Source organism: Cydia pomonella, chromosome 23, assembly GCF_033807575.1.
Source record: "Cydia pomonella isolate Wapato2018A chromosome 23, ilCydPomo1, whole genome shotgun sequence".
NCBI lineage: Eukaryota > Metazoa > Arthropoda > Insecta > Lepidoptera > Tortricidae > Cydia > Cydia pomonella.
Genome location: NC_084725.1, coordinates 11,634,290 through 11,658,554, shown reverse-complemented (window position 1 = coordinate 11,658,554; position 24,265 = coordinate 11,634,290). Strand labels below are relative to the sequence as shown.

At 36.9% G+C, this 24,265-nt stretch overlaps 1 protein-coding gene across 3 annotated transcripts; it reads left to right on the top strand.

The window, feature by feature from the left end:
- The first annotated feature begins 2,862 nt into the window (after positions 1-2,862).
- LOC133530624 (facilitated trehalose transporter Tret1-like) lies at positions 2,863-23,651 on the top strand. 3 transcript variants are annotated; one of them, XM_061868629.1, is made up of 4 exons: positions 2,863-3,468; positions 20,495-20,545; positions 21,211-21,346; positions 22,040-23,651. In XM_061868629.1, exons 2-4 carry the CDS (start codon positions 20,525-20,527, stop codon positions 23,353-23,355), a joined length of 1,473 nt encoding a protein of 490 aa, XP_061724613.1. In that variant the 5' UTR covers positions 2,863-3,468; positions 20,495-20,524; the 3' UTR covers positions 23,356-23,651. The 3 variants fall into 3 exon arrangements, with proteins under 3 accessions (XP_061724613.1, XP_061724612.1, XP_061724611.1); XM_061868628.1 differs by lacking the exon at positions 2,863-3,468 and adding an exon at positions 3,475-3,613; XM_061868627.1 differs by lacking the exon at positions 2,863-3,468 and adding an exon at positions 6,947-7,684.
- The last annotated feature ends 614 nt before the right edge of the window (positions 23,652-24,265 follow it).

Genomic DNA, 24,265 nt, shown 5'->3' with positions numbered 1-24,265 from the left:
TGTACTGTAAAACGTTGTACGATATACGTGCGAATAGGTAATTAGCAACTCGTGTCGATTTAAAACACTCCCTTCGGTCGTGTTTTAATTTATCACTAACTCATTCGAATTTCCTATTTTCTGCCCTTGTACCGTAAATAACTATTGTAGGTATGTTGCTATAAATTTTGCCAAATATTTCTTGATTGACAACACTTGGTGACAACACAATAGCGTTCCAAGCGTCCATAGTTCTCGGTGCCCGCTTACACCACGCTGGTTTTTCGTGATGTAATAAAAAATAAGATCAAGCTCTTTATGTAAACTTGATTCCGCAAGTTTTACTCACGTATTTTCAAAACAGTCAAATAATTATGTGTAAGGACTTGCTTATTGAAACAACGACATATTGGAAGTGTTTGTTTCGCAAAGCGCTATTTCACTCTTACCTTATTGACATATGTATATCCTTATTACTCTAGTGGTGTTATTACATATCGACTGATAACTGATGAGACTACTATGGTTTGACCTAACTATCGACTTTGCGCATACATTCGCTGCTTACATGGCTTTTGAAATTTAAATTGAAAAAAATATTTATATTGTTTTAATTTTAAATTTCATATCTCTCTTATTATTACCCTTACAATGTTATTAATGTGACTCACGAAAGTCACGAGGGTTTAAATTCGATTTATTTCGCAGATAGCAACAGTCCAACAGTTGCAAACTGCGGAAACGTAAACTGGTATTTTTAATTCTTTACCAGTCTTGTTCTTGACCGACATTTTGACTGACGCGCCCATAAAGCAGTCAATACATGTCTCAGCCCATCCATAGACAAAGTTATATTTTCTGTTAAAATTGGCGCTGTCAACCGTAGTTGGTTATTTTATTGCAACTATTTAACTCATTTAACAAAAACAAACCCTAATGTGTTTGACCTAGGTATCAAATAGGTAATTGATATTTTTAAAAATAACATGTAAATTTACTCCAGTAGGTAGGTTAGTGTAGTTCCAGATTTACCCACAGTTTTTTATAAGTTTGCGCATCTAAAGAGGCAGTATTTCATAGTTATGTTATATCACTAGTGTCGTTGCTAAAATTATGACGTTACCAGTTGCACAATGCAATGACGTGACGTGCTGGATAAACAAAATGTGCATAATAGAGCTGTAGTGATGGGAAAACGGAGTAATTACATATAATCGATAGGTTGATGGGGAACTTAATGTTTTTCAAATTGTGTTAACTATTTTATCTCTACATTGTCTGATCCATTAATTTTTAGAATAAAGATATCAGAATACACAAAATAAATAAGACACTATTTTATTTTTTTCTTTATTTTTAGTTAAGACATATATTTGTTTATTGTACACAAAAAAAATACTAATAGGGTAATTTTAGTCCCAACGACTGACAGGGCTAAACGAGGTGAATGTGGATGAGATTACTTCCTTGAGGATGAGGGACTGAGGGATGAGGACTTACACCCCTCGTGTCAAATGATGGTCCCTATATGTCAGTTCTTTTAGAAACAGTTCAGAATTCTTATGTATCACCTTAATATGTACCTATAGAGGCAATAAATGACTGAATACTGACTGAATACCAAGTTTCTTTTGGTTGGGCTTAATTTAAAAAAAATCACTGAAGACATGTTTTTGCCATATTTTTATTACTTAAACATTTCTAAATTGTGATAAACTTCCCAAAAAATGTTTACAAACATTTTACGTGGCAGCTACTCCATATAAAATTGAATTATCATCGGAACAATCATTCGATGCGAGAGGCATAAAGTATTATTAGGAATGGATTAGGACGTACTTTTATTTTTTAAATATACCTGCAGCGGTATCATGGGCGCATTTTTATCACCTGTCATGCCATGCGTCACTTTGGCACTTACATATTTGTTAGAACGTGACAGACATGGTGACAAATGATAAAGAGCCCAGGGGTTGCCCAGCTCTGAATTAGAGCATTTAGTTTTAATTGTTTTAATAATAAATACGACTAACTTCTTATTCAGTTGAAGTTTTACACACTGGCTGACTAATATACATATACTAATTAGCAAGTAGTTATAAATAAAATAATTAATTTAAGACGAGTCCTGCTGCGTCTTGTATGTCAGGAAAAAATAAAAAGCCTAGGTAACTGCTAGTAACTGTAATTGACTAAGTACCTAATGAAACTAGATATTGTATGTGCTGTTGTAATTTAAAAATCCATTGTAATACTGCCTAAGCCTATAGAAGATATAAGACTTAATAGTAATATACTGCATATTTTATGGGCACATTGAGCATGTTACCTATATAATTGATCAGGCTGCCAGAAATTATCGCCTCGAGGCAAAAAAGCAAACAAAGTTTCTAAAGACATTGCCATAAAAACTAAGGCGATCTTCCCATTGGATGCGAATCTGCACGCCGCTCCGATGTGCGAGCAGGTCAACACTATATACATGTATATGCATAGCTCTGTCTCGCTTGCGAATCCCCATCAGTGTGAAAACCGCGTTACGGTGACATAATGTTTGCGCAAGAATTGCTTAAAAGACCAAATTTGATTTACTTAGGCTCCGTGTATTTGCTTTTTTCAAGTGGGTCTTTGACAATCAAATAAGGATAGTGCTAGATTACAAAAGAAATAGTAGATTTTGAAACTTGGTTTATCCTCGTAACGCTCAAGTAACTAATAATAACAATGAATATACCTACCCGACAGAAGAAAAGCTGCGTTTATATTGCAAGTAAACCTTTTGGGTTCGTATCCATTACCTACTTGTTAGTCACAATACTCCACTTTTTACAGTTTTCTCTGTAACTCTCTTTGAATTCTTTTCATTAATATTCTTACTAAATCATTATGATGAACTAAACTTGTGATGAATCGACGAACGTTGATGAATTTAGTACTAAGGTGTCATTCAGAGTAACATTAAGTAAAATAACGTTAACGATGTATTTTTGTTTCCATGTAATTGTGTTTAATGTTTGGATATTTTTCATTACAAATTTAATCTTATCTTATCTTATGTTCCTTCTCATTTTATTATTTAAATAAGAAAGTATACCTTAAGTAGTGATTGTATAGCCTTTTGGGTTCTAGCTAAATTGGATAAAATTCAGCTAAGACCCTAAATGTTTCAACAATCGCAGAGCGTGATAGTACATTGAAATCACTCGGAACGTAGTAGCGTAATTAATTCTTAATATTAATATGAATGTAAAGAATTTCACAACTCAACGTTCTTTAATTTATAAACCCGTAAGTAAAATGACCTTGAAGAAAATGGAAAGTGAACGAAGAAAGAGCACGTGACTAACAAATAACCGCGTTAGTCACATCACTAGCGTTACGTAACCACCATCGATGCACCGACTCAGTCGCCAGTACGCCGGGGAGAAATCGACCGACTCGATTACTTTCCCCTCACTATTTTGGCGCGAATTCGAAGATTTGTCTGTGGTCAGTGTCGTCGCGAATATTTTATCAAAATAAATCAATTCAGTGACTAGTTTTATTGTGAAAAATAATTTTAATTCGTGATAAATATGTAGTTAAATTTTGTGCCGTTCAAAATGGATTATTTAAGTATTACGTGATTTGAATGGTAAGAATGATTTTAATTTAAAAAAAAAATTAAAAGACGATCGAACGAGAGCATGTTGCTAGGATACCTACCTAATAAAACATAGATATTTTCAATTCGAGTATAAATAGTGGTGTGCCTTTTTTTTCGGCAATATTTTCATAGATAGTGTTGCCGAAAATATTCATATGTTGACCTTTTTTTACCATGTTTTTACAAACGGCTGTCGGAACCAAAAGTGTCTTATAATATTAACATTGTTGGTGGAAAACAAGTATATATAAGAAAGTATAACACAGGTACCAAGTATTTAATTATTTATATTTATATCTGACGACCGTTCTGGCCTAGTGGGTACTGACCCTGCCTATGAAGCCGATGGTCCTGGGTTCGAACTTCAAATCCTGGTAAGGGCATTTATTTGTATGATGAGTACAGATATTTGAGTCATGGATGTTTTCTATGTATTAAAATATTTGTATATTATGTGTATATATCGTTGTCTGAGTACCCACAACACAAGCGTGGCTTACCTTTGTGTAAGAAATTTGTGTAAATATATATTTAAAAAAAACATACCTGGTGATAACCTATTCATATTCTTAAGATACTAAAATACAGTGTGTACACCCAATACGGGCAATAAATCAAATCAGACATAATTTACCCCTGTAATTATGAATCAAGGAGTTTTAATCTAAGTTACACTACATTATGACCCCGCGATTAATTTTTGAAAATTTGCCGGGCAGCAATGTACTTTACGTACTGCAAACATTACGAAAGAATATCTGGGAAACCGAGCTTTGCTCGGAAAACATATAAAAACTCAGAAATGCGCGTTTTTCCTGAGATAAGACCTAGCTAGATCAATTTTTCGCCCCCGAAAACCTCCATATAGAAAATTTAATCGAAATCGTTAGAGCCGTTTCCGATATCCCCGAAAAATATATATAAATATACAAGAATTGCTCGTTTAAAGGTATAAGATAAATGACATGACGTTATATTACGAGATTCGAGCTTTTTATAGTAACAGTTATTATCTTTCCTTTATGCTACTTTACATTGCGGGCCGAATTATTTTGTATGGTTAATATTTTAATTTTATTTCTAAGCAAAAGTTATCTCAATATTATTCTTAGGTCCTATGCTAAAGACCGCTTAAAGGTTTGCCCACTCTATAAGTGCCATTAAAATGTGTCTTTACACATTAAAAAACACATATGTTTAACCAATAAGAGTCTAACGTAATAACTTTAACGAAAGAACCAACCTAGTGACAGTTCGACTCGCGCCCTAAAGTTTTCGTACCGTTATTTTTTTTTTTGCCATTTAAAGTATTACAGCACCAAGGTTAAACACCAATACACAATAGTGCATATATTTTTATATACTTAACTTTTAAATTAAACGAGACGTATTAACCCTTTATTATTTTTTAATTAATGCCAACTACCAAAGCCGTATCTAATAATTGGAATATTTTTAAGAGCTGGCTGAGCCGCTTCACATATTTAAGTATTTTAGGCACATGAGTACATCGGTTCAATTTTATATTAAAATTGTTAAAATGCAAAGCATGATATAAAGCTGTATTTTTGGTGTTATTTGGAGTCCTTAAAGGAATGTGAAACTGTGTTTTGCAAGAAAAAAAAAAGTTGTTCTCCCCGCGTTTAAGAAAAACTGCAAAAAATTCGGTCTTTTTTCAGTTTTTAGACTTTTTTGACATACGTTGCCGTGTAAAGTTGAAAGTACATTAAATATGTAACAATTAAAGCCTAACTACAGCGATGTAACAGTTTTTGAGATATGAAGCTTCAAAAAGTGTGTGTTTTTACTTCGTAATGATATTTTGAGTTTTGCTTATATTTTCAGTTAAATATCGGCACAGGGTTTATATTAAGAGATAAACTGTAATAAATAATTTTTCTATCTGGATATTGACAGTAAAGAAAATATTTTTACATAATTTGATGTATATTAACCATAGCTATGCCCCTACGTTTGAATTTTTGAGATTTTTAATATCATAAAAAATTTTACCATTTTAAAAATGCTCGTCCCTCTTAAGAGGAAAGAGGACGGCCGATTCTCCATACAAAGTAGTCCCCATTTTCCTCGCTGGATATTGACATTATTAACCATATCTATGCCCCTATGTTTGACTTTTTTAGATTTGTTTATTATTATAAAAAATAGTTTATTATTATTAATTGAGATTTAGTACAGTCAGCCAAGAAAGTGGTTTACCACTTTTCGACTTTATTACTTGACAAATGGAGTCAAAAAGTGATAAACCACTTTCTTGGCTGACTGTACGAATTTCCCGATATGTTCGGTACTTTCGAGACAGTCTTCGAAATTCAGTTGTTACGTCAATCTTCAATAAATAAGTTTTTGGTACAAACTTTTATCTCTGTTCACATTTGTCTCCATCATCAGGTGAGCTTCATGTGATTATAATATTGCATTGTCATCCGTTTTACATATCTATGCAAAATGTCACACTTATTTAGCTTCCAAGATTTGACACTAACAAAATAACATACATACAAACAGAGCAAGTTAAATCAAAGCTTGTAAAAATCTTAGTAAAAAGACGAAGATCTTCCTTAATGGCTCCTCTACACGATGGCCCAGCGCTGGACCAGCGAGATGGCCATGTGATGGTTGAGAGCACCCACTATGGAATGGGCCACCTTTGATGTGCGGACGAAAAACCGACACCGTGGCTTTCCCATCGCTATCCCGCCGTGCCATAAGCCATCCGACGCGACACCACTCTCTACACGCTGGCCCATCTTAGTGGGCCAGTATGATGGCCCATCGTGTAGAGGGGCTATAATACATTGGTTCAAGATAAAATGTTCTTTTGTACTATAAAATGAGTCACACTATGATATGGACTGCGTCTGCCTATAATACTATTAAATGATATAAATTGGTTTAATTCTAAACAACATGAGATATTTTAAGTGTTTATGTTGAAATATATTGACAACTATTGAATTGTGGCTCTTGTCATCATCGTTTACTTTAAATTTATAAGAAGTTCATGAAAAAGGATTAAAAAAATCAAATAATCATTTTCGCTCGGCTGCAAAATGGGGCTTGTGATAGGCATTATAATACTAAGAACTAAGAAATTATTCCACCAAAATAAAGAAATTACCAAGGACGGGGTTGATCCCATGGCGCCCTCGCAAACGGCAAAGAGGGCGAAACGCCGGAGTGGGTTTAGTGGGTGGGGCCAAGTTCTTCCCCCCTCTCACTAGGAGAGAGGGGACAGGAGCGGGAGTCCCACACACCCCCCATTATGGCCTTCCCGAGCCTTGGGGACGGTGCGTAAACGCATTCGCCCATTCCGTGAACAAAAAAAAAAGGAGGGGGCTTTGTACTATAATATATCACTTCCCAAGAATTTTATCATCATATTCACTTCTACCGTGTGAGAATTAAAAGTATTATTTTATCAATAACAAAATGCATTTTATATCGTAAATACCCTAACGCCATTTACATGTAATGTCACTGTGACTCATTTCGCAATTGTTTACTCAAATGCTATTTAATAAATTGCTTAGTGTTACTATATATATATGTTTTTTTATACCTTATTTCGTTAACTCTTTTTAAATTGGAAATAATACATAAGCCCAACGTTACAAAAAAAAATAGTGCAACCGAATCCAATTAATTGCCACCTTTTTTATAACAAAACCTTTCCTGCTCTAATAATAATTATTTCCTTAAAAACATAAAAGCTTTTGTCGATCTCTCATAAACACGACGTGATGTTATTTACAGGCAACAACCAGGAAATTTAGATCCTTCCCCGAGTTATATCTATTGGTGAAAAAAGGTTAAGTTGTCCTAGTCACGGCTGTTGAACTCAACAGTCTACCACCAGGTTATTTAGAGCTATATTTGCGTGCAAATAATTGGTAGACAAAGGTCACGATAAGGTGGTATTGACTAGCATCCAAGGTCAAGTTCGGCTGAAGAAGTTTATAACAGAAACGAGGTGTTTGTTCGAGTTTAGTAGTGCAGTGGTGTTTAGTGAGTGAAGTGGATCAGATGAGATAATTTGTGAGTGATTGAGTTATTTATTCTAAGATTTGGCAATATTTCCAGTTTTTGGGAAATGATCATGGGCAATATTTCTGTTTTCTTTTATTGATTACTGAATAGCAAAAAAATCTTTTCAGTAAGTATTTATATAATAAATAAATCACATATTAGTTGGGATAGCAAATTGCAAACGTTTTTTTTAAAACGTGGAATAGATATTATTAGGGAGGCTTTCGAAATGTAAGGAACGCGCATTCATGTAACTCCAATTAATGTTTCAATCAGATTGACATTGTAAAAAAAGATTTTTACCGTATTTTTTATTAGCAACACTAATAATCTTTGAATGATTATATATATAATATATATACAGATTATATATATATAATATTTATCACTCGTTATAGGGGGATTCGAACCCACACCACATCTTTAGATTGCCGGTCCAACGTGCTGCCAATTCTGCGTGTACAGTCATGGACTTTAATTGTTGAGTCAAACTAATACTGCATAACATTTGGCAAAGTATGATAATGTCATTGTCAAATTTCTGTCAAAATATGTCGTTTATAATGACACTACCTCACTTAGTGCAAATTTAGGCTTTAGCGTAGACGGACTCTACTCTCTAATTTTCTGCAGCTCGTCCACACGCCTATATTCGTTTTCTTGGCTTGCCTTTTGGCCTCTTTTATTGGAGTTTCCACTTACCTTCCTTCACGGAACAAACACGGAGAGGCCTTTTTGACACTTTAATGTAATGTAAGGAATATACCGAGCGGATGCTATCCTTATTATTGTTATTATTTATTGCATCATCAAAAAAGATGCCAACGGCGGACTTAACGCCTGATGGCATTCTTTACCAGCCAACCAGAGAGCCACAAAGAAAATGTCACGGTGGGTGCAGTGAGAAGCGTTTCGAAGCAATCAAGTAATACAGAATATAGATCGTGTCATTCACGAAGACGCGTGTCATGACTCTTATTGTCATGTTATTAAAGGTTAGATTTGACAAATCTGCGCGTCATCATGGATATACCTTATCGAGACATATCATAATATATAAATGAAAGAAAAAAAACTAAAATTATTTATTACACACTTAAAAACATATGACCTACACATTTATTTTTATACACACGAGTAAATTATTTACAACTAAACTAAATATAAAAAACCTCACCAAAGTCTCCTGCCTCTAGAATGGAGCCAAGGATGCTGGCGGCGTTGCCTTTTTGCACCGCCAGACTTAAACCCTGGGCAAAGAAAGAGCCCGCCCTGTGGTAAATGTAGAGAATAGATAGGTACACCTATAAATATATAAGTATACAGATATTTAAATATATATATACAGATAGACGTGCTTAAGGGTTACTAATATAATAGGCCTGTTCTAGCAGGTGCTTATGAAGTAAGCGTTTGAAAGTTATCTTGCTTGGAGATCATCGTTCGTTATTATCTTAGTCTCCCTTTTGATTTCACCTACTTACTAACTTAAATGTACAGCTGGTCGCACTATCAGATGACATAAACTGGTCAAGAGCAGGTCAAATCCCTTTTAATTTCCTATCTATAGAAAAAAACAACCAGTATAGGATGGTTTGGCTTATCGATGTGACAGCGAGATAATAACAGGGCCCGTCTCTTATAATTGCACTGTGTTGAAAAGAGATGTTCGGTTTGTCGCTTGGATAACTTCGTCCATTATACGTCTATAGGAAACATGAACAGCTTGTAGACAATGCTATTATTGTTTAATTAATTTTTCACTATCTTGCTCATCGGCAGCCGCGCAGCATCATTCTATTGTTATTTAATCACAGCAATTAGTAGTGATTTAAGAGTCATTATAATATGACGATCATATTATTGCAGCAGCAGTTAATCCGCTATGCAAATACTTCTAGAACCAAGATCTAGGTTAACAGCACAGACAGCTGTTGAGAAAAGTGGCCCACCACCCCGACCAGAGTATATCCTTTCAACGCCACGCCTGCGCGTTGAAGGGTCTGCTATCTTATAGGAAGCGTGCATGAACTATAGGAGGCAGCACAGGAGCCGTCAGATTTTTGGCGCGAGGCGTAAATGTGATGTTTATTGTTCCAATGTAGCCCACAAGATGGCAGAACCTACTATGCACAAGAAAACACATGACGTGTAAATTTACATGTTTATTGTTCCGATTCAGGCCAAAAGATGGCAGAACGTCCAACGCGCACGGTCCCTATAGCCTGAATCGAAAACATAAACATGTTCATTGACACTTCATGCCAAAGCAAAAGCTGCCATCTACCATTATCGTACGTTTTCTTGTGCATAGTAGGTTCTGCCATCTTGGAACATAAACTTCACATTTACACCTCGCGCCAAAAATCGGACGTCTTCTGTGCTGCCCCCTACAGTTTATGCACGCTCCCTATCATGCGTGGCGTCATCGTGCACCTTGTCGGAATGTACGGAGGTGCATGTGGTGGTCAAAGGGTTACACTAATGACCAGCCAAAAGAGAGGAAGGGCACGGCGAAATGTCATACCGCAAAATGATGATGAAATGGAATCTGGAGCAGCCCAAGCTTGTAGGGTCGGCAACAACTCCATTAGAGTTGCAAGCATACGCATACGCATAGGCTGCCGTGGCTTTGCTTCAGGCGCGCCGCACGCTTGGTTGCCACCGTCATAGCCCACAAATTCATTATCTTAAGAGCTGTAAACAATTTCAATCTCATAAATAAAGATATAGGTCATTCTTTTTTTTTTATGGTAGAGGAGGCAAACGAGCAGACGGATCACCTGATGGTAAGCGATTACCGCCGCCCATGGATACCTGCAACACCAGAGGGGTTGTAAGTGCATTGCCGGCCTTTAAGATGGGAGTACGCTTTTTTCTTGAAGGTTTGAAGGTCGTATCGGTCCGGAAATACCGCAGGCGACAGTTCATTCCACAGTTTAGCTGTGCGAGGCGGAAAGTTCCTGGAAAAACGCACAGTTGAGGACTGCCAACCATCTAAGTGGTGAGGATAGAAATGTTGTCGCGTAGGGCGACAACATTTTCATTCTTACGCAAATCGATTTGAATTTCAGGCGTTGAATTATCAAAAATCCCTTAGTTGATACATTACGAATAAGTCCGACAATGGACTGCGGACTAGACCACAGAGACTGTTAAAATAAGTAGCGTATCTATTGAAAATAACTTTAACTGAAATACGGAACTGGTATTGAATTCTCAAAACATTATGTCAGGAAACGGAGTTAACAAAAGTAGCTGATTGTTTACCAAACTGACTGAAAGAAAAAATATTTGACAAGTGAAATCTCATGCCGATGCCGTATCTTTTTTTTTAATAATTAAGCAAAATTGTACTCCCTTGACCGAGACTGTTACAAAAACCATTATATATTTAAATAAAAGTTAAATCTCATGCCATTGCTGTATAATTTTTAGGGTTCCGTAGTCAAATAGGAACTCTTATAGTTTCGCCATGTCCGCGGCTTTGCTCCGTGATCGTTAGTGCTACAACGCTGCAATTTGACATAAATAAATTAATCATGGCAACAGAACGGCAAAATAATGACTAGATTTTTTTTATAGGGTATCTACCATACAAAATGATTTTTTTTTTTTTCGCTTAAACCCAATGGTGTCGATGAGGGCTATCATTAGATAGGTCTTTTAAAACGAATAAGGGTCTCCGATAACCAGTTATTGATAAAGTGAATATTTTTGGAAATAAACACTCCGAAAGAAAAAAGTGCACCCCCCCCCCCCCCCTCTAACTAATCATGGTTCAAAAGTTAGAGGGGCTCTAAAAAAATATAAAAAATCTTGAAACAAAATACATGATATTTACTAATAGCCTCCGTTTAGCCTATTCTGATAGAATGGAAACTACGGAACCCTACACTGAGCATGGCCCGTCATGCTCTTGGCCGATTTTTTATAATTAAGCAAAATTGTGCTTTTTTTTATCGAGACTGCTACAAAAACCATTACATATGTGCCTATTGAAGCCTGTCAGTTTTTGTGTTCTTGTCGATTGTATTTTCGTTTTTTCTATCACGCATTTCGCGCATAGACAATAGATATGTAGTCGCGTTTGTATTTGTGTATAGGTAAAAATAGTTGCTATACAGTTTAATTTTTAATAAAGTAATATAAGAAATCTAATGGTACCATTTTCTTAATGAATAAAAATATAATTTTGGCTATCCATGAATAAGTTAGTAATAATCCACGTAGTTATAGAAAAAAAAATCTCCTATCACCATCAGTAATAAGCTATTTACAAAATAATAACCACACTATAAAAACTTGCATTTAATATTAACGCAATTAAAATTAAAATAAAGTCATATTTTTCTCTCAATTTTTTGTCAGTGATGCGTTCACGGCAATATCCCATCCTTTTGAGTATCATTCCTGTCATGGCAATATTTCCCATTCAACCCGGGAATATTGTTGGTATTGACGCACCATTATTTGTCATCACTTAACACCAGTCAAGCTCTACTTACCTATAAGGATATGATTATTATCGTCGTGTTCAATCGCGTGTTGTTAAACAGTAACATTTGCTTTGTCACCATTTTGTCACTTGTATAAGACCTAAGATACACTTGTAAGTTTTACTTACGTACGTAGGGACACAGCTATACTAAAGAATGAGAAAGGAATATAATTATCTCATTCTAACAAATATCTTTGTCCCTTACGTAAGTAAAACTTACAAATGTATCTTAGGCCTAACGTCTATCTGTCGTATTTTACGGTTTTAGAGTTATCTCAAACGAAGGAATTAGAATGAATTCTAAGTCTAAGGAATGAACTGCCGGTTGCGCCCATTCACACTTACAAATGTATGAAATTTTGAAAGTAGTCAAGCTTAAGAACCGGGCGTTCTTTGGCGTATGTTACCTTACATATACTTGGTTGGTGGTGGTTCTTGATGGTCAGGTTTCCAATGCCAAAGATGAATACTTACAAACTTGTAGGGTTGGCAACGCGCGTGTAACCCGCACGCTTTTTTGCCACCGTCGTGGTACTCGTATTAAAAAAAAATTACCTACCCAAATAAGCGTAATTGACGGTTAGTTCTTTTATTCATATTTATCATCATAATAACCAAGGAAGGGTTCCAGTGAGTGAGAGAGATACCGAATGTTAGAATGAAACAGTAATGCGTCTCGCGGCTGCGAAAAATTAAGTGTAATGCTGTTACGTCTAATGGCGTTAAATATCACTTAGCCTGTTTTCCTAAATAATAAATATTTATGCCATGCCATGCCACGCCCGATATCGCGATAGGTCACAAATAATGAAGTTTTAACAGCCTCTTTTTAAGCGTTTTGTTATCGATCACTTATAATAATAATCTAGTTTTATTAGACTTTTTTTACAGATTATTTTCCACATCTCTTGAAGACTAATGATCTTCAAGAATTCAGCCAAGGCCATATAATTATATTGAACCATTTTCCTATTCGACACATAAGCATGCTTAAGATAATATATCGCGCCTGCCACTCGGCATTCATTTTGCTGTCATTTTCTTATTATTTTATTTGGCTTACGCGTATAAGCCAACTTCGCTGCTAATGAACAGGTATGAACCAAAATAAGACTTAAAATAGACTTCGATAAGCCTAAAAAAGTGTAGAACTTTATTTATAACAGGGTTCCGATACTGAAAACCATCGTATCAGTAAATTTACAGAAACTTTACGTAGAGTTGAGCTTTTTAATATTATATTTCATGATAGGAACTGGTCAAACACATTTTAGGCAGCATCCGTATGCAATTTTTTTTCCGGCATACGGTGATTCGCCTCCACAAAAAGCGACATCTAGGAATGGTCAAGGGCAACACCGATGCCAGGTTTTGCCCTTGGGTAGGGAGGTGTCACTGGACTTTAAAAATATAGCCAACTCGCCACTTACGTTTCCAATGTTTCTATATCTATATCTACGCTCGAGAACACAACTCTCGTGACTCCACATTGGATGGCCGACTAAGGGCCGGTACAGACAGACTGCAACTCGACTGCAACTTGTATGGGAACTGCATGCCGACTGCACTCCAACTGCAACGTCGACGTGCAGTTCCCATACAAATTGCAGTCGAGTTGCAGTCCGTCTGTACCGGCCCTAAGGGCCAACACACATACCCATGATATGACAATACGAATTAGGTATCGTGGATACGACGTCGTATCGTGGGTATGTGTGTTGGCCCTAAGGCAAGCCAGAGGCAGAGGAAGAGGAACCTATATCATCCACCCACCTTTTGGGTGACAGAGCTCTCACAGGAGCACTCGGGAACGTGGGGTCGCTACTCCCCAACAGCTCACCACCAGCTGCCCTGTTGTTTTGAAGGTACCTTATGGTGGTTGGCGCTTACGTCACATACATACTAGATTAAGCGCCCACCACCATAAGGTCTCTTACCCATGGAATGTCACATTTAAAAAAAATCTTTACCTACAACTTGAACACACTGAAGATATAGGTAATCTTAACAATTACGCAATTACCCCTCATTGTTATAACTTAGACTCCTACCACTAGAATGTCTGTGATGTTAATTAAAGTGTTTCTTTGTCTACTGTGTTATGTAACAAGGTAGACAGATGAACACATCTTTAGTAGTGGGGCATAAACAAAGAAACACTAATACGCGTAAAGTAGTGCCAAAATATAGTAGCCGCTGTTTCAAAAGAAGTATATGGCGCTTTGCGGCCCACGTACAGTTAGGTTATCACTTATCAATTATCATAACCCAATTCATTTTGTGGTTTAGTTTTGCTGTGACTAACCCTTTAACGGGCAAACTTTATAAGGTAAAAATGACTACCCTCTGGTTCATGATTTTTTTTTTTTTTGTAGTGTGCAATAAAGCATTTTATTATTATTATTATTACCCTATAACCTACTATTATTGAACCACAAAGGAAACAAATTTAAAAACAGATTTAGGGTAAAGGCAACAGTAGTCAGCCTTATAACGCATTTTTAAAGTTTGTACTCTCGACGTTTCTACGGGATTAGTCGGATAAATAAACGCATGACATGGTTAGATCAAGTGTTTATTATAGTTTTGAAATAAAGTAGGTATGTCAAAAAATAACAATCCTCTTTATAATATCTATAATTAAGATTAAACAAAAAATGGCACTTTTCTCCAGTAGTCAGCCTCTAAAATCCAGTAAGCAGCCTTTGTGTACCCAGTACTCAGCCTTTATAAACTATTAATAACAATGAAATAAAAAACACTATTATTTGTATTAAAGTTAACGATATTATAATATTTATCATTCCTAGGTAGGAAGCTAGAGTATATGTAGGTCTAGGTACCTATACTCTTATAAGTACAATTCTCATGCCACGAAATTTGTAGGCCATAGGTACTTAAAATTCTTCTTGCAAACTAATAAACACTGTATTTATCTTCTTATTTTTTATTAATGAATCTGTTTATTGAATATAATTCATTATTTTTAAAATCGGTTTAAATGCTGGTGAAGACCCGTGCAGGGGTCCGTTAGATATTGGAATTTTTCTCAACAAAAGTATGTATACACTTTTGAACCTTATTTAAATGAGTTATAGTTCATAATATTTGGCAGCGACGTACCAAGGAAGATAATGGCTGAGTACTGGATCCGTGAAACCCAGTGGTCAGCCGCATTAAAACGTTATTTCAAATGCGGCTGACTACTGGGTTTTACTTTAAATTGACTGAGACATGCCTAACTAAATTTGAAAATGTAAATATAACGGTCCTAACGGTCGCATTGGATCGAAAATAAAAAAAATAACTAATAACCCGAAAGTCAGCCGCGGGAGGCTGGGCACTGGATTTTTTGTAAAAAAGTGGTATCCAGTGGTCAACCTCCTCAATTTATAAGTTAAATATTGATATTTCTATTTAAATATAACGCAATTTATTTTTAGATAGACTAACCAATAAACCCATCATTAACAAAAAACAGTAACTTTTTATATTAAAACATATTTTTTCTCACGCGTTAAAAGAACACCACGTGCAGTAAAAAATATGGCGGACATGACACTCCAGCTCTCGTCAACAAACATCACCTTTATGAACGAGTATATTTCCTCTCCCCGATACCTCACCGCACCTGCCGCGTTACGTATTAACGAATAAGGAATCAGAGCTCCTATTTGACTACACGCGATTTGTTTAATCGAATATACCAGATATTTATGACCAATAAACGACTTAAAAGGCTGACTACTGGTCCCTGGCTGGCCACTGGTGCTGTTACCCTAAATAGGACAGATAAAAATCATTAGTATTGGAACGTTTATTTGTTTCTACAAAGGTACTGGACCTTTTAACTCTGTACCGTATTTGATAGCATAGAGTGTGGAAGTATTATTACAAATTTTTATTTAACTTGCAATTGTATGTATGTTTGTACGGGTCAAATCTTGCAAGTTAATTTTTGTCTCACTTCCCGGTTTCCGATGAAGCTGACAATTTGCATACATATGTAAATCGGGTGACAATGCAATATTATGGTACCATCGAGCTGATCTGATGATGGAGACAGGAGATGGCCATAGGAACTCTGCAATAAAACCACGCAACCTAATTGTGTTTGGGGTTTTTAGAATTGTCACGATGAGTAAGTATTATACGAGTATGGAAGTGGAAGGAAAAGTAGTCAGCGATAAAAGCTTGTACCAAACTATAATTTTTGTCAAAAACTTATTTTAAACGTCATCATTTCATAGAAATTTGAAAAAAATTGGCATCTTTGTGATCTTACGTAAAAACTATTAAAACCCCCTCCCACCCCCTCGTAAGAATAAATAACTTCATATAAGACATGTCCGACCCCCCTCCCCATTAAATCGTCTTACGTATTAAATGAATGGCGCCTATATATTTGCATTAAAGCTTTATTTCGAAGAACACACAATAATTAAATGTATAAGAAATATAAAAAAGCACTTTTTGCTTCATCGTAGTCGTATCCGACATCCGATATCGAATCAGACAATGTGACAAAGCTTTTATATATTATCTTTGCAATAAGATTTACATATTGTCAATTAGTAGTCCAGACGCAAAATGGAGGGTTCTGTACTTTATGTATTAAACCTGGAGTAGTACCCCGTAGGGGTAAAACTGGTATTTTACGGGGGTAATAAGCACAATTAAATATAACAAAAATTTTACCTGTAAGAAAGAATATTGTTAATTATTGGGAAAAATCGGGTTCCCTAATTAGTCATAGGAATGGCAGAACTGAAAAGGTTAAGAACCTAACCTAATAGAATATAAAACGTGGGAAAAACACTTAATTTTTATTGATTGTAGGTATGTGCCACCCGACACGACGCGTCGGCGTCTAGTCAACTCTACGGCCGCTGCTCGATGCAACGTTGGCGCAACGTTGGCGCGCGCAGCGACGTCATTTTCCATAGCGCTGACTAGACGCTGACGGTCAAAAGACGCTTGGATGATTGGTCGTGATCCTCAATGTCAAAAATGTATTGAGATGGTCGTACTGAACATTTGAACAAGATTTCCCATGGGACCGATATGACAATCGTGAAAAAAATATATTCTTGGGCCCATACACTTCGTCTACTTCGGGCCCTCAAGGGTGTACCTACATTAGATTTATTTTCGCGATTTTGTGGTTAGTTCGATGGGGAATTTTGTTTATTATGACCATCTTGACACATTTTGCACGGGATCACTACCCCAAAATTATCCTGTAGATACTTTGTGATGAATACTTTTCCATAATTCACCAATCCAATAATATTTTTAAAGTTCCATTAAGGGTTTAATATACCACGGAATTCAACGGAACCCAAGAACCAGTTTATATAGTTTCATTTAGTAAAGGAAAAAGGAAAAAATCATCTATAGATAGAATATCTTACTAGCTAAGTGGTTCAAGTACAGTTAAACAAAATATTTCGCTGTGGATTTCCAATCAAGGTTTGGTCTGGACTCAAGTTCAATGAATTGCGAGCTAGTATACTTTCAAAGTTCAACTCAATTATTTTGTCATATTTCTTTATTTAGCTAGTGCATTAACTACGTCGTTTCCTTGCGGTGTTGGTACCTACATCACCTACATGAAATAAGTACCTACCTAAACCCCAATTACATCCACATGCAAACGGGCCCGATATTGGGCCCGACGTCGGGCCTGAGCAAGAATCGTTTTCCGCTTCACCAAATATCAGCACATCGTTAACAATATTTGAAATGTAAAAAAATAGTTCAAATGCAAAATTATCAAACATTGAACATTTTTGGAAAATAGAAATAAGTATCTTTGGGAGTTGGGACAAAATGTCACGACTTCTCAACATCTCACCAGAGGGGAACGGGGCGTGGTCGTTAATAAATCCTCAAAAACCCCTCACGTAATGAATGGACATCCCAAAAGCTAAAGGAGTATATTTAGAAAGATAATACGTTTGTTTTTCTTAAATGTTTGTAGTTTTACCCACAGTAAATACTAGTGATTCAGAGGAAATGCTTGGTATTAGCTGAGCTCTTTCTTAGATTTGAGAATTTTAGATAAATATCTCCGCCAGGCTGACGGGGGCTTCTTAAAATTACTTGCAGCTTGGGCAAAAAATCCTGCGTAATAATCTCAAAAATCGATCCGTTCTTGCCATTTCCCTCAAAAACTTAAACAATTTCAAGGAAATTTTGGGAAATGAATGAAAAAGAAATGTGTCTGTCTGTTTTGATGTTTGCGTTTATTGTTGCCGATTTTGTATGCCAGGCGTCTGTTTACGGCGCATTTATTTGGCCGTTTTTAGCGCTTTTTAAGGTACCTAGTTCATAAAACAAGAATATCAGAAAAAGTAAAACGTACAGACACAGGTACTGGTAATATTGAACTCATATAAAAATAAAAAAACCGGCCAAGAGCATGTCGGGCCATGCTCAGAGTAGGGTTCCGTAGTTACTCTTCCGTCACAATAAGCTAAACTGGAGCTTAAAGTATGGTAGATTGTTAACCAAGCGATGAACTGTGGGTGTACGTTTTTTTACTATGAAGGGGAAACTTTTTGCGATAACTCAAAAACAGCTAAACTGATCATATCCGCTATAGTTTTAATTTAATGTCTTTCTTAAGGTCTACTTCCAAGATTTTTTTCATATTTTTTGGACCTAGGGTTCAAAAGTTAGAGGGGGGGGGGACAAATTTTGTGCAATTAACAATTATGTCCGAATATATTCACTTTATCAAGAAATGTATGTTGAAGACCCCTATTAGTTTTGGAAGACCTTTCCAACGATATCCCACACAGTAGGGTTGAAGAAAAAAAAATGTTTACCCCCACTTTACGTGTAGGGGAGGTATCCTAAAAAAATTAAATTTTTAGATTTTATTGTACGACTTTGTCGGCTTTATTGATTTATATATCCATGCCAAATTTCAGCTTTCTAGCACTAACGACAACGGAGCAAAGCCTCGGACAGACAGACAGACAGACAGACGGACATGGCGAAACTATAAGGGTTCCTAGTTGACTACGGAACCCTAAAAAACATTTATGGCCAAAATCCAAAGAGGAAAATGTCGAGAACATTTGTATGAAAAAATTACCACTAATGTTTCCTCTTAAAATTACTCAGAATGTGCTTTATTTGAATGTTTATTAATAAGCCATGCACATTGCACATAATGTATTAACATGTTAATTACAATATTTCAAGGTTAACTACTGTATGATCTTACTTGTTAACACCTCGCTGTGTTACAAACAATACAACTATCACACGTTAATACCTAATTGGGTTAAATCTTTCAATTCCTTGTCTGATCTTTTTAGGGCTCTGTAGTCAACTAGGAAGTCTAGGAACCCTTATAGTTTCGTTTGGCCATGTCCGTCCGTCTGTCCGGGTTAAAGCGAAAAAATATTACCTAAAAAAGTATTTAGTATGGGAAGCATCCTAAATTTTTTTGTAGTTTTGTTTTACTGATCTGTTGCCATTGCCATGCCTGATTTATGTATTCATGCCAAATTGAGCTTTCTAGCGCAAATGATCACGGAGCAAAGCCGCGGATGGACAGACAGACGGACATGGCGAAACTATAAGGGTTCCTAGTTAACTACGGAACCCTAAAAAGACATTCCTAGTAACCCATATTCCATAAAAAGAAACAAAAATAAATAGGAGTCTCCTTTTACTTTTATTGTTTTTTTTTGGGATTTGTTAAATAAATCATAAGGGGGTTAAATATAATATTTTACATAAAAGCTTTTTATTTACAATAACAAAATACTTAATGGATATGTACAGATGATTACTATAACTAGCTTAAATCTAAAATAGGCCCTTGAGGCATTGTACCAAGGATGCTGGCGAGATATCCTCGTTGTATCGCAATACTGATACGTTGTGCGAGGAAGCCACCAGCTCTTCGGTCACCAGTCACGTCAACCAGACGTTTCGCGATTTCATATATATATAATTCAGCCTATATACGTCCCACTGCTGGGCACAGGCTTCCTCTCATGCGCGAGAGGGCTCGGGCTATAGTCCCCACGCTAGCCCAATGCGGATTGGGGACTTCACATACACCTTTGAATTTCTTCGCAGATGTATGCAGGTTTCCTCACGATGTTTTCCTTCACCGAAAAGCTAGTGGTAAATATCAAATGATATTTCGTACATAAGTTCCGAAAAACTCATTGATACGAGCCAAGATTTGAACCCACGACCTCCGGATTGAAAGTCGGACGTCATATCCACTCGGCCACCACCGCTTCGCGATTTCATATTTCATATTTTTAATTTATAACGTTTGTTTTCAGATCCCTTCATGACGCTGGCACACCTGTAACATGAAACAATTTATCAAACAGGTAAGTGCCTAATCTTAGATACTCTAGCCACCCGCCCGGGCATCGCATGCGTTACACAAAACCTTAACAAATTATATAACTAAACCTTCCTCAAGAATCACTCCATTATTGATTGGTGAAAAAGTATGAAAATCCGTTCAGTAGTTTTTAAGTTTATCGCGAACATACATACAGACAGATAGACGCGGCGGGGGACTTTGTTTTATAAGGTGTCCGACACAGTCTTGTGCAAAACGCATCGGTCATTATTTTAAGAAAAGTGACCTAGACCCAGAGATGTATATCATTTACCTGTTATCATTTATGACTCACTATTTAGTCTTCGGATGCACAGGTGAGTTGAGTACATTGAGCGAAGCATCTAAAGCGAAAACTTGACATAACAACTCAAGATTGCTTTAAAAGAAAGTCATAGGCCGCAATCTAGATGCACGTGACCGGCGGGGCGGCGAGCGGCGAATCAAGGTCTTAACTTTTTGATCAGAGGGCCGCCACGACTAGGCCTTCGGCTCTCACGCTTCCTTATAGCATTTGGCCCCGTCGTTTCTTTTCCAAGGGTCAATAGTAAGCCCTTGGGTTGCAGACCCTTGTCCAGAGTGGTAACGTATTTAAGAGATACAGAATGGATTGAAAAATATATTAATAATCCTATATAAACTTTACAGGCGTTCGTAGTAAGCGGGGCAGCGCTGAACATCGCCGGTCATGGCTGTGCTCACGGTTTCCCGGCTGTACTTTTCGCACAACTCAGCGACACGCAACAACCACTGCATCTTACCGCACACGACATGTCGTGGATAGGTCAGTATCGCGAACATATATCGCAGTTATACGGTTGCTCAATGATGCGCGGCACAGAACTTGCCGTGGATAGGAAGATTGAACATGTATCGCAGCCATATGATTTTATACCTGGTCTCGTACAGCTGCATGCGATGCGATAACCATTCGTCACGATGCACGACATGTCGTGGATAGGTCAGTTTGTACATCTATCGCAGTTGTATGGTTGACCAGCTCGGCCATATGCGGCAACAACTGCATCTGACGATTCATGACATGTCGTGAATAGGTCAGTGCCTATTCAACAGTGATCACGGTTGTATGGTTTCGACACTGTTAAATATTTAGCCACAGGATTAGGTCATCAGAAAAAAGATAGTTTTTTTTTAGCATTTTCAGATGTAAGAATAGCTTTCATAAAAACACTATCCCTGTTACAGAAAATGTTAACTTCACTTACTGCTGAATGCTTGGTACATTATCTACTTATTTATCTTGGTTATTTAAGTCAGTAAGATCATCGCCTACCTGGCTTTTAAATGCTTAACCATCTTCATTTACTCACGTGCCTTGAATAGTGTTACTATCACCCCCGCCTACATCGGAATAAATATTATGCTCGTCTGCATACCCTACAACACATTTTATATAACCCTATTTCCCAGTTGCGACAGTTTCAAAAATATTAAGATCACACCTTTTCTATTTCAGCCTCAGCCGTAGGCGCCATGGGTATCGTCGGCAACTTCATATCACCCGTCTTAATGTCACGCTTCGGCCGACAGAAGGCGAATCTGATCTCCATCGTACCTGCTCTACTCGGCTGGATTGTCTTCGTCCTAGCCAACAGTGTCCCCATGTTCCTTATAGCCAGGCTCTTACATGGTCTAGCATTAGGCTTAAGGACTCCTCTAGCAGCCATTTTAGTAGCGGAATACACGGATCCGAAATACAGAGGCGCTTTCTTAGGAACCTTCGCTATTTCATTAGGTTTAGGAATATTTCTGTCTCATCTTTGGGGAGCTCATTTGACTTGGAAGGTGACTGCTATGGTATGTGCTATCTTCCCAGTGATAGCTTTAGGGATTATTAGTTTGTCACCAGAGTCACCAAGCTGGTTGGTGTCGAAGGGAAAGTTTGATGAGGCGAAGAAAGCATTCAGATGGTTAAGAGGCAATGGGGTGGAGCAACAAGCAGAGTTGGAAGCCATGATAGAGGCACAGAAAAGAGAAACGCTAGTTTCAGAAAGAGAGAAACGTGAGGAGAAACGGTTTTTGAGGAGATTCATTGACTCTTTAAAAGAGGTGTTGAAGATCTTCAGGAAAGTCGAGTTTTATAAACCTTCAATAATAGCTATAAGCATGTTGATTGTATTTGAATTTGGAGGAGCTCATATGGTACCGGCGTACGGAAATGAGATCTTGAAAGCAGTTTTAGATAAAGAAGACGCTAGCGAGGTAGTCTGGCAATTCACTGTTATTGATTTACTTAGAACAGTGTGTGCATTTTTCGCTATATTCCTTTTGAAAATCTTTAAACGAAGAACTATTCTATTCACCAGTGGGATTATGACCGTGTTATCTTTAACTTTAATCTCAGTGTTTGTATATTTGAGACAGGCTGATGTCTTCTCAAGCTCTTTGTTTTTGGACGCAGCTCCAATGACATTAATGATTCTTTATACATTATCGTTTTGTTTAGGTTTAGTACCATTGACTTGGGTTATTTGCGGTGAGGTATTTCCATTGGCTTATAGAAGTTTAGGATCTACGTTATCTACGTCTTTCTTGACTCCATCATTTGTGGTGTCTATGAAGACTGCTCCTCATCTGTATTCCTCGATTGGAGTTCAAGGAGCTTTCCTAGTATATTCAGCTCTATTGTCAGTGTGCCTCATTATAATTTATGCCTTATTGCCAGAGACTAAAGATCGGACTTTGCAAGACATTGAAGATAGCTTTAAAGGCAAACGGGAAAAGGATGTAGAGTCTGAAATGAGTCTTATGGGCAAAGATATGATTAAGTGAGAAGCTATAAAAAACAAACAGTAACCACAAGACTACAATGCTTTTATCGTATATAAGAATAAATACAATAATACGCTCCATAGAATAACTAATGTAGGTGAAACTGCCGCCAAGCTCAAATGGGACTGGTCGGGACACGTCTAACGTATGCCTGATGACCTGTGGGCCAAAACAGCCACCCGCTGGGTCCCACAAATTGTAAGGCGTCACGGTAGACCTCGTCGCAGATGGCGGGATGAGCTTGATGCCTTTGTCGGAGATTGGTGAAAGAATTCCGAGGATAGGGATACGTGGAAGAATAAGAGGGAGGCCTTTGCCCAGCAGTGGGACATGGGCTCATAATAAAATCAATAAAGAATAGATAGGTCTCACCACAAACATTAAATATATGTTCTGTGAGTTACACAGACTAACTCCATCCTCCATCCATCATACCAATGCGTCGGAAAGGGACAAACGATTATTCGCGGCTTGTCAACTTTAGTAGACTTTTATGAATAAGTATGTACCACACTACACAGATACCGCATTATGAAGAATTTACAGAGTGCACGAGGTCACCACACATAGGTGCAATTTTACTTGTAAAATGTTGCGATTCGAGCAATTTAAAACTTAATACGCGATTAAGTCCGGTTTGTATTAGTTTAATAATACATTGAGAAAGATTAAAATCAGTATAATAATACATTGGCTGTTTCATACATTTTGTCTGACCTTAACATTTTCTGTGGGAGCGTAAATTTTCGTGATTTCGGGGTTGTTCCCATAGTAAAAGTTGCTCAGTATGACCTATATATTCAGCCCGTAAATAATTGCAGGTGATTAAATAAATAGCCTGTATGTAGAGATATAATGATTAGAAATGAAAAGGGTTTTTGCATCGAGTGCTTAATATATTTTTTACCGA